This window comes from Pongo abelii, chromosome 6 (genome assembly GCF_028885655.2).
Source record: "Pongo abelii isolate AG06213 chromosome 6, NHGRI_mPonAbe1-v2.0_pri, whole genome shotgun sequence".
Classification (NCBI taxonomy): Eukaryota; Metazoa; Chordata; class Mammalia; order Primates; family Hominidae; genus Pongo; species Pongo abelii.
This window is the reverse complement of record NC_071991.2, coordinates 126,958,289-126,973,474: the sequence shown is the minus strand read 5'-3', so window position 1 is coordinate 126,973,474 and position 15,186 is coordinate 126,958,289. Positions and strand designations below refer to the sequence as shown.

General features: G+C 39.7%; 1 protein-coding gene across 7 annotated transcripts in view; it reads right to left on the bottom strand.

Annotated features, from left to right (window-relative positions):
• Window positions 1–15,186, bottom strand: part of NRF1 (nuclear respiratory factor 1) — a 140,899-nt gene that overhangs the window by 66,906 nt on the left and 58,807 nt on the right. For all 7 annotated transcript variants that reach the window (XM_054559813.2, XM_024250202.3, XM_054559815.2 and 4 more), the window contains exon 4: window positions 10,354–10,480. In XM_054559813.2, the coding sequence (XP_054415788.1) occupies window positions 10,354–10,480 (127 nt within the window). The remainder of the gene's footprint in view (window positions 1–10,353; window positions 10,481–15,186) is intronic.

Here is a 15,186-nt window from a genome sequence, read left to right as displayed (position 1 = left end):
GACAAGGCAACAACAGGGCATAGCTGTCATTGCCTGCAGCCATGTGAACATGTTTGCTATCCCTGGCCTTTTTACTCAACAAATCATTTAGCACCATTTGAGAAGAGAATGTGAGTCTTGGCTGTTGTCTATAACCTTCCCAATGACAATTTCTGTTAAGATCAAGAAGCACGGCCAGGCGCGGTGGCTCATGCCTGTAATCACAGCACTTTGGGAGGCCAAGGCGGGCAGATCACCTGAGGTCAGAAGTTCAAGACCAGCCTGACCAACATGGCAAAACCCTGTCTATACTAAAAATACAAAAATTAGCTGGGCGTGGTGGTGGGCGCCTGTAATCCCAGCTACTTGGGAGGCTGAGGTAGGAGAATTGCTTGAACCCGGGAGGTGGAGGTTGCAGTGAGCTGAGATTGCACCATTGCACTCCAGCCTGGGCAACAGGGCGAGACTCCGTCTCAAAAAAAAAAAAAAAAAAAAAAAAGGACTTGCATCAAACCTGTTGCTGCTTGGGGGAAAAAAATCAGACAATAACAGAGCACTTTTTAAAGAAATATAGCATTGCCCATTTTCATGATGGCACAGAGGACAATATTACATGAAAAAACACAGACAATGATGACTGAAATGAAGTAATTCAAAAGGGTTGGACTCTGAATGTGAAGAAGTTTTAGGAATACCTTATTTCACTTATATTTTCCTTTTTATATATGTATACAAAAATGATATATGATTAAAAGCTATGTCTAAGTAAGCCTTGAAAGAGCTCTTTCAATAAGTAGAAAATAAAAATTCTAAGTGATAGCATTGTGTCAACATTCATCAATGTTTTTTTTCTTCATAGTACACAAATAACAGCACATCTTATAATCAATGGTGTCACAGATGAGATAAAATACAGGTTTGTGTTCCAACTTATGCCTTCTATTCCAAAAACCATAGCTTACGCCTTTGTCACTTCATACCAATATGTCAATTGGTTTCACAACTAAGGTAAACAACCACTTAAATCAAAATCAGTTACCATTCTCTTCCCGCAATTCATCTTGTATACCACTGCCATTTTAAATTTTGGAAACACTTATTATCATCAAACACCGTTTATTGAGCACTTACTTTGTGCCAAGCACTACATGCGTTGTCTCAAATAATCCTTACCATAATTCTATAAGGAAAATATTATACTCATTTTGCAAATAAGAAAACCGAGGCTTAATAAACTTAAGTAACTTTCCCCAAATCATATTAACTACTAAGAAGTACAGCCAAAAATCAAACAAATTTTTATCTAGCTCCAAAGCTGGTATGTTTAGCCACATCACTATCATTTATCTTTTTTTCTCAAGAAACTGCTATAGTTCCTCACTTCTTATAGGACAAAGTCCAAGTTTCTCTGGCCAGCATTTCAGTCTTTCCAATTATTTATTTTTCCAATACTCCCTTGCCAGAGCCACCAGATACAGTTGTGCCTGCCTAACCCTGGAGACTATGTGAATGACACCTCTTGAGCTCCCAGCATACAACCTCCATGGAGTCCTATACTGAGCAACTTTGCTCACCTTCTTCCTTCTTTAGCTGCCCAATCTCGTCACTCACCTTGGCATCTAGCAAGTTCTTTTCTTTGAAACTTCTAGAGACCTTTTTTTTTTTTTTTTTTTTTGAGATACAGTCCCACTCTGTTGCCTAGGCTGGAGTGCAGTGGCGTGATCTCAGCTCACTGCCACCTCCATCTCCTGGGTTCAAGAGATTCTCCTGCCTCAGCCTCCTGAGTAGCTGGGATTACAGGTGCCCGCCACCATGCCCGGCTATTTTTTTTTGTATTTTTAGTACAGACGGGGTTTCAACCAGGCTGGTCTCAAACTCCTGACCTCAAGTGATCTGCCCACCTAGGCCTCCCAAAGTGCTGGGATTACAGACATGAGCCACCACATAAATCTGCTTCTTATCCAAATATTTTCCATTTTTCTAGGCCCAATTCAATTCCCACTTGCTCTGAAAAAACTTCCCAAGTATCCTTGCCATAATTCTCCTCCTTCTTTAAATTCCTACTGACACAAATAAACATGTGTCACTTCAACTGTTATTTCCAGAATACACTATACACAACCAGTGCATGACATTGCTAAGCATAGGGACCAGGTCTTTTGCTTATTTTTCATACACACACACACACACACACACACACACACACACACACACACTTGAATGAGACTGGGTCTTACATGTTGCTCAGGCTGAAATATTATAAAATATTTTAAATATACATATACAGGTAACACATTAACAAACATTTTATAATTACTAGAGATGGAGGGTGTTTAGGGTATTTGCAGGAGCCATTAGAGTTCTATTTTGTTTTGTTTTTTGAAACAAGGTCTTGCTCTGTCACACAGGTTTGTTCACTGCAGCCTCGAATTCCTGAGCTCCAGTGATCCTCCCACCTCAGCCTCCCAAGTAGCTGGGATCACAGGTGTGTGCCACCACACTTGGCTAATTTTCAAAATGTTTGCTATAAGGTCACTGGGCCTTCGGTTGGGTTGCAAAAATAGTCCCAGACAAGATACCATAATTTTTTTGTATTCCTGAAGCTTAACTGGATGAAGGAAGAGTATTTGGGAAGGTCTCATAAAATTTTTTTTTTTTTTTTTAATTTTCTACAAGCTCTTATGAGACTAAAAACATATTGTCATCTGAGGTATGTAACAAAGAGCTGCTGCCCTCAGACCTGTGACTGTGAAGCACATCTGGCTTCCAGCCAGGCTGCAGGCTGTGGCCCCTGAAGTTATGTTGACTTCATCCTATTGTCTCTCCAGCCCCAGTGTCTGCCCCCTTTCTTCTCCTGCCTCAGTTCAGGGCTCTCATTTCCCCTTAGTCCTTTGGGATTCCCAGTTTTGAACCCTGAAACCCCAAAGGACTAAGATGGAATCCTTATTTCATACCTTGTATCCAATAGTGTTAAATAGTTATATGTTGACCAAGTAAATACATGAGCAACGGGGCTTTCACTATACTACTTTCCACATATCTTCCACATTGCATGCAACTCCCACGGTTCTTCATCGCCCTAAAGACAATGATTATTTATCATTAATCATTAGGGAAATGAAAATCAAAATTTGATTATTAATGATAAATGACTATAATAAGACTAGGGTATAAGATTAGGGAATTATTTGTACCTTAAATGTTTAACAGAAGTCAACTAAAATAATTGGGGCCTAGAGGGTCTCTTTGAGGGATGTAGTTCTTTAATCACTTTTCCAATTTTGTATATGTTTATTAATCTATTGAGGTTTTCGGTTAATGTTTATTCTGAGGTTTGGATGTGTTTTGGTTATTTTATTTTCTTACTAAGTTAATCCACTTGGCTGAGATTTTAACTTGCAAGAACAGAACTAATACATAGCCTTTTCTTAAAATTTTCAATCTCTTCTTGTCTGCAATTATAGCTATCTTGTTTCTAAAGCTACATATTAGTTTTCTTCTCCCTTTTCCTCATTAGCATGTAGCAGTTTTTCTGTTTTATCAGACTTTTTATAGAACCAATTCTTGAATTTAACAAGTCTACTTTTCCCTGTTCGCTAACTCATTCATTTCTTTCACATGTTTATTCTATTTTTTCTTAGACTTATTTTATTATTCTCTTTCTACCTTCTTTAGCTAGATGAAGTTGCTTTCTTTTCCAACTTTCTCATATAAACTTTTTTGAAAATAAGACAATGAATATTCCTTTGAATACCAGTTTAGATAATAACTTCTAAGTTTTTATTTTTGGTTATCATTTTTGTTTCTAAATAACCTGTAAATTAAGATTTTCTTTTAAAAATTTCTGGCCAGGAGGGGTGGCTCACGCCTGTAATCCCAGCACTTTGGAAGGCTGAGGCAGGAGGATCACCTGAGGTTAGGAGTTCAAGACCAGCCTGGCCAACATGGTGAAGCCCCCTCTCTAGTAAAAACACAAAAATTAGCCGGGCATAGTGGTGGGAGCCTGTAATCCCAACTATTCGGGAGGCTGAGGCAGAGAATTGCTTGAACCTGGGAGGCAAAGGCTGCAGTGAGCTGAGATCGCACCACTGCACTCTAGCCTGGGTGATAGAGTGAGACTCCATCTCAAAAAAAAAAAAAAAAAAAAAAAAAAATTCCAGCCAGTTATGGTGGCTCACGCCTGTAATCTCAGCACTTTGGGAAGCCGAGGCAGGTGGATTACCTGAGGTCTGGAGTTTGAGACCAGCCTGGCCAACATGGTGAAACCCCGTCTCTAGTAAAAACATAAAAAATAGCCCGGCATGGTGGCATGCACCTGTAATCCCAGCTACTCAGAAGGCTGAAGCAGGGAGAATCACTTGAACACGGTAAGCAGAGATTGCAGTTAGCCGAGATCGCACCATTGCACTCTAGCCCGGGCAAAACAGCAAGTCTCTCTCTCTCTCTCTCACTCACACACATACACACACACACACGCCACATGATTGAAATTTTTTTCTTGTCTTTTGAAATTCTAAAATTCTGAATTTTCTGTACTATGATCAGAAAATATTCTCTGGGGCCAGGGCTGGTGGCTCACACCTGTAATCCCAATGCTTTGGGAGGCCAAGGCGGGTGAATCACTTGAGGTCAGGAGTTCAAGACCAGCCCGGCCAACATGGCGAAACCCTGTCTCTACTAAAAATATAGAAATTAGCCAGCTACTCAGGAGGCTGAGGCAGGAGAACTGTTTGAACTGGTGAGGCGGAGGTTGCAGTGAGCTGAGACTGCACCACTGCACTCCAGCCTGGGCAACAGAACAAGATCTTATTTCAAAAAAAAAATTCTTTGAGGCCTGGTAATAATAAATGGTCAATTCTTATAATCCATTAATGTAATTTTTCAAATATGATACATTATCCCCTTGTAAGGTGTCAATGCTCCTGTATCTATTGTATCAGCTTCTTTTGTTTGTTTTTTGAGCCATTGTCTCACTCTGTCACCCAGGCTGGAGCACAGTGGAATAATCATAGTTCACTGTATCCTTGAACTCCTAGGCTCAAGTAATCCTCCTGCCTCAGCATCTCAAATAGCTGGGATTACAAATGCACACCACCACACCCAGATCCTTTTTTTTTTTTTTTTTTTTTTACATTTTTTTGTAGAGACGGGGTCTCGCTATGTTGCCTAGACTGTCAACCTTATTAAATCTGTTATTCAGATCTCTATATTCTTGTTTATATTTTGCTTTGTTGATCTGGCAAGGATAGTAAATCCTCTTACTATCACTGCGGGGTTTTTTTTTCTTTTTTTTCTTTGGGACAAGGTCTTGCTCTGTCATCCAGGCTAGAGTGCAGTGGTGCAATCACAGCTCACTGCAGACTTGACCTCTGGGCTCAAGCAATCTTCCCATCTCAGCCTCCCAAGAAGCTAAGATTATAAGCATGTGCTACCACATCTGGCTAATTTTTAAATTTTTTGTAGAGATGAAGTCTCATTATGTTGCCTAGGCTGGTCTCAAACTCCTGGCCTCAACCAATCCTCCCGCCTCAGCTCCCAAAGTGCTGGGATTATACATATGTGCCACCCTGCCCAGCCCCATTGTGGGTTTTAACTGTCTTTTTTCCTTATATTTCTAACTTTTTGATCTACATGCTTTGGTATGTATATATGTCTGGCTGACTGACTGACTAACTGATTGAGACAGGGTCTCACTCTGTCACCCAGGCTGGAGTGCAGTGGCATCATTATGGCTCACTGTAGCCTTGATCTCCTGGGCTCAAGCAATCCTCCTGCCTCCGCCTCCCAAGTAGCTGGGAGAACAGATGTGGGCCAGTATGCCTGGCTTTTTTTTTTTTTTTTTTTTGTAGAGATGAGGTCCCACTATGTTGCCCAGGCTTGTCTTGAATGCTTGGCCTCAAGCAATCCTCCCACCTCAGCCTTCCAAAGTGCTGAGATTACAGGCATGAGCCACTGCACCTGGCCCCATGTTTTGCTTTAAAGTTACTTGAAGAATATAAAGGTTCTTGGTAAATATGTACTTCTTATCTTAGCTGGGTGTGGTGGCACCTGCCTATAGTCCCAGCTACTCAGGAGGCTGAGGCGGGAGGATCGCTTGAACCCAAGAGGAGGAGATTGCAGTGAGCTGAGATTGCGCCACTACACTCTAAGGTGGGCAACTGAGTGAGACCTTGTCTCTAAATAAATTAATAAATAAATACTTCTTATCAATACTAAATGACCCCTGGTTGTCAGTTAATACTTTTTTGCCTTGACAATTAGGCTTTGTCTGATATTAATGCTGTGATCCATGATTTATTTTTGTAGGCATTTTTCTGACAAACTTTTGCCTGTTATTTTACATTTAACATTTGTAACAGCTTTACTGATACACAGTTCACACACCATATGTATTTGTTTCCTATGGCTCCCACAAATCACCACAAACTGGGTGGTTTAAACCCATACAAATTTATTTTCTTGGTTTCACTTGGCTAAAGTCAAGGTGCTGGCAGGGCCAGGTCCTTCTGCAGGCTCTAAGGGAGCATCTCTAAGAGAGAATTGTTTCTTTGCCTTGTCTAGCTTCTGTCTAGCCTGTATCACTGGCTCCGGACCCCCTCCTTGCACCCAACCTCTTGCTTCCACCAACACGTCTACTTCTATGCCAATCTCCCTTTGTTTCCCTCTTATAAAGATACTTGTGATTACATTTAGGGCCTACCTGGATAATCAAGAATAATCTCCCCATTCAAGACCCTTTTAATTACAACTGCACTTTTGCTGTATAAGGTAACAGTCACAGGTTCCAGGGATGGAACCTGCACATCTCTGGGGGTCATTATTTAGTTTGCCATACCATACAATTCGCCCATTTAAAGGGTAAGACTTTATACTCATAGGGTCCTAAAATTACCACCAAAATCTAATTTTAGAGCATTTCATTCCCCCTAAAAGAAACCCCATGCCCACTGGCTGTCACTCTCTTCCCCTTCCCCAGTCTCTGGCAACCACTAATCCACTCTCTCTCTATAAATAGGATTTATTTATCCTGGACATTGCATAAAATGGAATCATACAACATGTGATCTTTTGTGACTGGGTTCTTTTGCTTAGCACAATGTTTTAAAGGTTCATCCATGCTGTAGTATAATATCAGTACTTCTTCCCTTTTTCTTGCTGAATAATATTCCATCCTATGGATATACCACATTTTATTTATCCATTCATCAGCCGATGAACATTTGAGTTGTTTCTACTTTTTGGCAATTATAAATAATGCTGCTATAAACACTGTATACAAGTTTGTGTGTGAACATATGCTTTCAGTTCTCTTGGGTATAACTTAGGAATACAACTGCTAGGACACATGGCAACTCTACTTTTAACATTTTGAGAGACTGACAAATTGTTTTCCAAAGCAGCTGTACCATTTTGCTTTTTCTTTCTCCAAATCTTCATCAACACTTATTGTTGTCTTTTTGATTATAGTCATCCCTGTGGGTATGAAGAGGTATCTTACTGTGGTTTTTATTTTCATTTCCCTAATGACTATGATTATTAATCATCAGCATTAGGGAAATGAAAATCAAAATGTGATTATTAATGATAAATGACTATAATAACGATTAATGATAAATAATTATTTATCATTAGTTCTCATGTGCTTGTTGGACATTTCTACATCTTCTTTGAAGAAATATCTATTCAGATCTTTTGCCTATTTTTATTTTTATTATTATTATTTTTTTGAGACAGAATCTCGCTGTGTTGCCCAGGCTGGAGTGCAGTGGCATGTGATCTTGGCTCACTGCAACCTCTGCTTCCTGAGTTCAAGAGATTTTCCTGCCTCATCCTCCCGAGTAGCTGGGATTACAGGTGCCCGCCACCACGTCTGGCTAATTTTTGTATTTTTAGTAGAGATGGGGTTTCACCATATTGGCCAGGCTGGTCTTGAACCCCTGACTTCAAGTGATCCACCCACCTTGGCCTCCCAAAGTGCTAGGATTACAGGCGTGAGCCACTGTGCATGGCCCTTTTGCCTATTTTTAAATTGGGTTGTCTTTCTTTTCTTTCTTTCTTTTTTTTGAGATGGAGTCTTGCTCTGTTGCCCAGGCTGGAGTGCAGTGGCATGATCTTGGCTCACTGCAACCTCCGCCTCCTGGGTTCAAGAGATTCTTCTGCCTCAGCCTCCCGAGTAGCTGGGACTACAGGCATGCGCCACCATGCCCGGCTAAGTTTTTTTGTATTTTTAGTAGAGATAGGGTTTCACCATATTGGCCAGGCTGGTCTCGAACTCCTGACCTCATGATCTGCCTGCTTTTTATTGTTGAGTTGTAAGAATTCTTTATATATTCTCAATATATATCAGTTTATCAGACATATCGGAATTCTTTATATATTCTCTATATATGATAAAAGTTTTTTTATCAGACATATGATTTGCAAATATTTCTCCCACTCTGCATGTTGTCTTTTCACTTTCTTGATTCTATTACTTGCAGCTGCTTTTAACATTTGTGAGTGGCTATGAGTATGACACATACATTGAATAGAGGCAGGTTTGATTTGGATTGTTGTTCCAACCTGAAAGAACATCTATGCCTTTAACAAGGCACTTTAACCCATTTATATGTATGGTTTATAACAGAATTAACTGGCCTCACTTGTATTATTGTGTTCTAGACTATGTGTTTTATTTAGTTTTTAAACATTTCTTTCTTGTTTTCTATTTTTTTTTTTTTAATTATACTTTAAGTTTTAGGGTACATGTGCACAATGTGCAGGTTAGTTACATATGTATAATGTGCCATGCTGGTGTGCTGCACCCATTAACTCGTCATTGAGCATTAGGTATATCTCCTAATGCTATCCCTCCCCCCTCTCCCCACCCCACAACAGTCCCCAGAGTGTGATGTTCCCCTTCCTGTGTCCATATGTTTTCATTGTTCAATTCCCATCTATGAGGGAGAACACGCAGTGTTTGGTTTTTTGTCCTTGCGATAGTTTACTGAGAATGATGATTTCCAATTTCATCCATGTCCCTACAAAGGACATGAACTCATCATTTTTTATGGCTGCATAGTATTCCATGGTGTGGTTTTGTTTTTTTTCTTCGGTGCTCTGGTAGATATATTCTGCTTCTAATTTTACTGGTACTTGCAAGTCCCTAACCTGTATTTATCAATGTCAGTCAAAGGTAAAATGCTTTTTATCTCAGTCTAGTGTATCCTGTTTAACAGAGTCTTTATCTTCTTGTATTCTATGGAGGACTCCAACAGTTTCCCAAAACTTAAAAAGATTTTTTTTGCAGTGAGTAATTTTCTGAAGTATTTTTCTGAGTCTTCTAGATGAATCTTTTTCATAGATTGCATCATCTTTACTACTATCAGTAGTAGTATTGTTTTAGATTTTCAGTACTAAAGAAGAGAAGAAATGCCCAGATTTCATGTTTGTCAACAGTGTGACAGTAAAGGCTATTTCTCAGGCACCATTTTGAACTAGGAGCCTTCTACTATATTCTTCTAAGGAAAGGTCCTAACACATCCTAATTCTAGGGCTTCAGGAATTTTTGGAAAAACTCAAAACAAAACTCAAAAATGTTAAGAAATACCCACAACATTTCAGGGATAGGAAGATGGTGTGAAAAAAATACAACAAACAGAATTTCGATCAATTGATTACTAATTCTGAACTCAAAAAATGCCTATATTCAATATGGAAGACATCTAATAAATGTCATTTAAGCTAATAAATTTTATCCTAATAAAAACAAAATGCAATTTAAATCTTTACAGATCATTAATCTACTAATAATTCAAAGTTAATTTGGCCCGAGAAAGAACAGTTCCTATTGTATAAGTATGCAGGGGCAAAAGACTATTTTTATAAAATTAGCTCTGGATAGTTATACAATCAAAATGTTCAAATATAGTTCTATATTTGGAGCACAGTATTAAATCAATCCTTTGATAAATGTAAGATATTTCAAATATGTAACTCAAATAACTGATCAATAAAATGCCCCCAGGTTTCCCTCAGGAAGTTGACACCTTGGAATTATCTACTATTTTGTTTCTGATATAAATCAGTAATTTTCTTACAAAATCCTGCATTGGTTTCCTAACAAACAAAACACCTTGTTTCCCCGCCCCCTCCCCCCTTCCCCCGGCCACCCATTGCATCTGGGGAGGTAAAATACCTTGACGTAGGAAGTAAAAAGAGTAATGATCATTTTGTTTTGATATGCATAAAGCAGTCTGAAAACTAGTCCCCACTCCCATGCCTGGATTAGGGGGTAACAGAAATGCCAACTGTTATACTTGACAGAGGATCAGAAGAACGGAAGCAGCCGACAGAAAGCAAAGGGCAAATGAGAACAGCTTGGTTCTGACTTACCACATTCTCCAAAGGTGCTGCACCAAACACTTTAAAGACAGGGTTAGGTTTGGAGGGTGAGATACAGAGGACAATAGCTTGCTGTCCCACGCGAGTAGTATATTCATCTAATGTGGCTCGAAGTTTCCTGAATCAGAAAAGGAAACAAGAATAAAAAGTTTTAAAAAGACGGAAACTACAGTGACATAGACACAAATGAGTTAAGATAGTTTATTCTGATCAGATATGCTCTTTTACGTAAAATGTGAAAAGGGGAATGTGAGGTTTGCTATCCTATTCAGCAGAAATATGTACATACCTTTTTCTTAAAGATTACTGATAGAAGGCTCAACTGAAGGTTTTGCCTTGCGACATAGCCATGACACAATTTTGAACATGGTATTATTCTTCTTGATCTGAGCAACATCACTTACTGCTACTTACAATTATAAAGATTACAACTGGCCAGGCATGGTGGCTCATGCCTGTTGTAATCCCAGCACTTTGGGAGGCCAAGGCGGGCAGATCACTTGAGGCCAGGAGTTCGAGACCAGCCTGGCCAACATGGTGTAAAACCCGTCTCTACTAAAAATACAAAAACATTAGCCAGACATGGTGGCACACACCCGTAATCCTAGATTCTTGGGAGGCTGAGGCACAAGAATTGCTTGAATCCAGGAGGTGGAGGTTGCAGTATGGTGCCACTGCACTCCAGCCTGGGCAACAGAGCGAGACTTCGTCTCAAAAAAAAAAAAAATTGCAACCAAGATGTGCTCTTACAGAATTTATTACATCATCTCCATGCTTAATAAAAGGGGTTCAAATGATTTGCTTTTACTATCTTTTATTGATTATTGTTTATATCTCATTGTTTATATTTCATTGAGATAATTTTGTCCAAAAATACTACAAGCATACCTAGTTTTATTGTGCTTTGTTATTTTGTGTTTCACAGATACTGTCTGGGATCTTTCTTTAAAACAAATTAAAGGTTTGTGGCAACCCTATGTCAAGCAAGTTGATCAGTGCCATTTTTTTCCAACAGTATGTGCTCACTTCGTGTCTCTGTGTCACATTTTGGTAACTCTAGCAATATTTCAAACTTCTTCATTATTATAATCTGTTATAGTGATCTGTGATCAGTGATCTTTGATGTCACTATTTTAATTGTTTTGGGGCACCACAAACAGTGCCCACAAAAGATGGCAAACTTAACTGATACATGTTGTGTGTTCTGAATGCCCCACTGACCAACTGTTTCCTGCCTCTCTCCCTCTCCTCAGGCCTTCCTGTTCCCTGAGACACAGTATTGAAATTAGGTCAACTGATAACCCTACAATGGCCTCTAAGTGTTCAAGTTTAAGGAAGAGTCGCACATCTCTCACTTTTAATCAAAAGCTAGACATGACTAAGCTTAGTGAGGAAGGCATGTCGAAAGCCAAGACAGGCTGACAGCAAGGCTGCTTATGCCAAACAGTTGGCCACGTTGTTAATGCAAAGAAAAGTCCTTGAGGGAAATTACAAGTGCTACTCCAATGAACACACAAATGATAAGAAAGCAAAACAGTTTTATTGCTGATATGGAGAAAGTTTTAGTGGTCTGGATAAAAGATCAAACTAGCCACAACATTCCCATAGGCCAAAGCCTAATGCACAGCAAAGCCCTGACTCTTTCAGAGGTTGGTTCATGAGGTTCAAGGAAAGAAGCCATCTCCATTACATAAAAGTACAAAGTGAAGCTGCAAGTGCTGATGTAGAAGCTGGAGCAAGTTATCCAGAAGATCTAGCTAAGTGGCTACACTAAACAACACATTTTCAATGTAGATAAAACAGCCTTCTACTGGAAGAAGATACAATCTAGGACTTTCCTAGCTAGAGAGGAGAAGTCAATGCCAGGTTTCAAAGCTTCAAAGGACAGGTTGACTCTGTTGTTAGGGGCTAATGCAGCTAGTGACTTTAGGGTCTTTTAAAAATCATGCTAAATCTACTCTGCCTGTCCTCTATAAATAGAACAATAAAACCTGGATGGCAGTACATCTGTTTACAGCATGGTTTATGGAATATTTTAAGCCCACTGTTGAGACCCACTGCTCAGAAGAAAAAATTCCTTTCACACTATTGTTGCACATTGACAATGCATCTAGTCACCCAAGAGCTCTAACGGAGACATACAACGAGATTAATGCTGTTTTCATGCCTGCTAAGATAACATCCATTCTGCAGCCCATGGATCAAGAAGTCATTTCAACACTCGGGTCTTTTTATGTAAGAAATACATTTTGAAAGGATATAGCTGCTATAGTGATTCCTCTGATGGATCTGGGTAAAATAAATTGAAAACCTTCTAGAACAGATTCACCATTCAAGATGCCATTAAGAGTACTTGTAATTCATGTGCAAGTACATGGGAGGAGGTCAAACTATCAACATTAATGGAAGTTTGGAAGAACTTGATTCCAAGCCTTATGGATGATTTTAAGGAGTTCAACACTTCAGTGGAGGAAGTAACTGCAGATGCAGCAGAAACAATGAAAGAACCAGAATTAAAAGTGGACCCCGAAAATGGGACTGAATTGCTACAATATCATGATAAAATTTGAATGGATGAGAGGTGCTTCTTATTGATGAGCAAAGAAAGCGGTTTCCTGAGATGAAATCCACTCCTGATGAAGATGTTATGTATACTGTTGAAATGACAATAAAAGATTTAGAATACTACACAAACTGAATTTATGAAGCAGCAGCAGAGTTGGAGGGGATTAACTCCAATTTTTAAAGTCTTACTGTGGGTAAAACGCTATCAAACAGCATCACATGTTACAGAGAAATCGTTCATGAAAGGAAGAGTCAATCGATACGGCAAAATTTGTTGTCTTATTTTTAAGAAATTGCCACAGCCACCCCAACCTTCAGCAACAACCACCCTGATCAGTCAGCAGTCATCAACATCGAGGCAAGACCGTCAACCAGCAATAAGATTATGAGTCACTGCAGGCTCAGATGAGCACTAACATCTTTTAGCAATTAAGTGTTTTAGTGGTCAGGCCCAGTGGCTCACACCTGTAATCCCAGCACTTTGGGAGGTTGAGGTGGGAGGATTGCTTGAGCCCAGGAGTTCAAGCCCACCCTGGGCAACATAGTGAGACCCTGTCTTTACAGAAAGAAGAAAAAATTCGCCAGGTATGGTGACATGCACCTATTGTCCCAACTACTTGGGAGGCTAAGTGAGAGGATCACTTGAGCCCAGGAGATTGAGGCTGCAGTGAGCCATGATCGAACCACTGCACTCTAGCTTGGACAGCAGAGCTAGACTCTGTCTCCAAAAAAAAAAGTATTTTAAAATTACGGTATGTACATTGCTTTTTTTTTTAGATATAATACCACTGCAACACTTAACAGAGTATAGTGTTAACACAACTTTTTTATGCACTGAGAAACCAAAAAATTTCTGTGACTTATTGTGATACTTGCTTTATTGTAGTGGTCTGGAACCAAACCTGCAATATCTCCGAGGTATACCTATGCTTTTAAAATGTTGTAGCTTCAGATTTTCATTGTGATATAAATAATTATTCTTAGTCCTACAGTATTTCACAAGTGCGGATGAAATGAAAACAGCTTTTTTTTTTTTTTTTTTAGATGGAGTTTCACTCTGTCGCCTAGGCTAAAGTGCAGTGGTGCGATCTTGGCTCACTGCAGCCTCCGCCTCCTGGGTTAAAACTATTCTCCTGCCTCAGCCTCCCGACTAGCTGGGATTGTAGGCGCCTGCCACCATGCCTGGCTTATATTTTGTATTTTTAGTAGAGATGGGGTTTCACCATGTTGGCCGAGCTGGTCTCGAACTCCTGACCTCAGGTGATCCGCCCACCTCGGCCTCCCAAAGTGCTGGGATTATAGGCATGAGCCACCATGCCCAGACAAAAATGGCTTAAAAATTTTTTTTTTAAATTTTACTTTAAGTTCTGGGATACATGCGCAGAATGTGCAGGTTTGTTACAAAGGTATACATGTGACATGGTGGTCTGCTGCACCCATCAACCTGAAAACAGCTTTTTAAAATATAGTAACAATGGATGAAACAGAAACACTGCCTCTTCCCTCTGAAATCATGGGAGATGATTTCAAAGTTCTGCATTTCAGAATTCTGAAACGTGGTAAGCAAAGGACCACTTCTCAAACAAGAAATCTGATGGAATTCCTTGAAACAATGGTTTATATTCACTGTCTCCAATTCCTCTCTCCCCATTCTCTCTTAAAGCTATTCCAATCTTTTCACCCTTACCACTCCTTTGAATATACTCTTGTCAAGTTCAATCGTGAACTCCATGTTACTAAATCTAATGGTCAGCTGGCATCTTTTTCAATCCATCAGCAGCATTTGATAGCTGATCACACGCTCTCTTTCCTGACACACTTTTTGTACCTGGTTTCCAGGATACCACTCTCTTGGTTTGTTTCCTGACTCACTGGTTGCTTCTTACACTCTTTTGCTGGTTCCTTTAATCTCTCTAACCTCTAAAAGGTGGAGCGCTTCAGGCCTCAGTCCATACTCACTCCCTAAGTGACCTCATCCAGTCTCCTAGTTCTAAATACTACCTATATGCTTATAATATCTTCAGCTAAGGCCTCTCATTTGAATTCCAGACTCATATATCCAACTGCTTATTTTGTATCTCCACTTAATTGTTAGAGGCATCACAAACTTACCATGTCCAAAACCAAATTCCTGATTCTGCCTCACCCTCACTGTCATGCTCGCTCCTCCTCCAGTAAATGTCATCGCAATCCTTCTAGTAATCAGACCAAAAATCACCCAGCACTCCTTTTTTCTCTCAAACTCCATGTCAATGAATC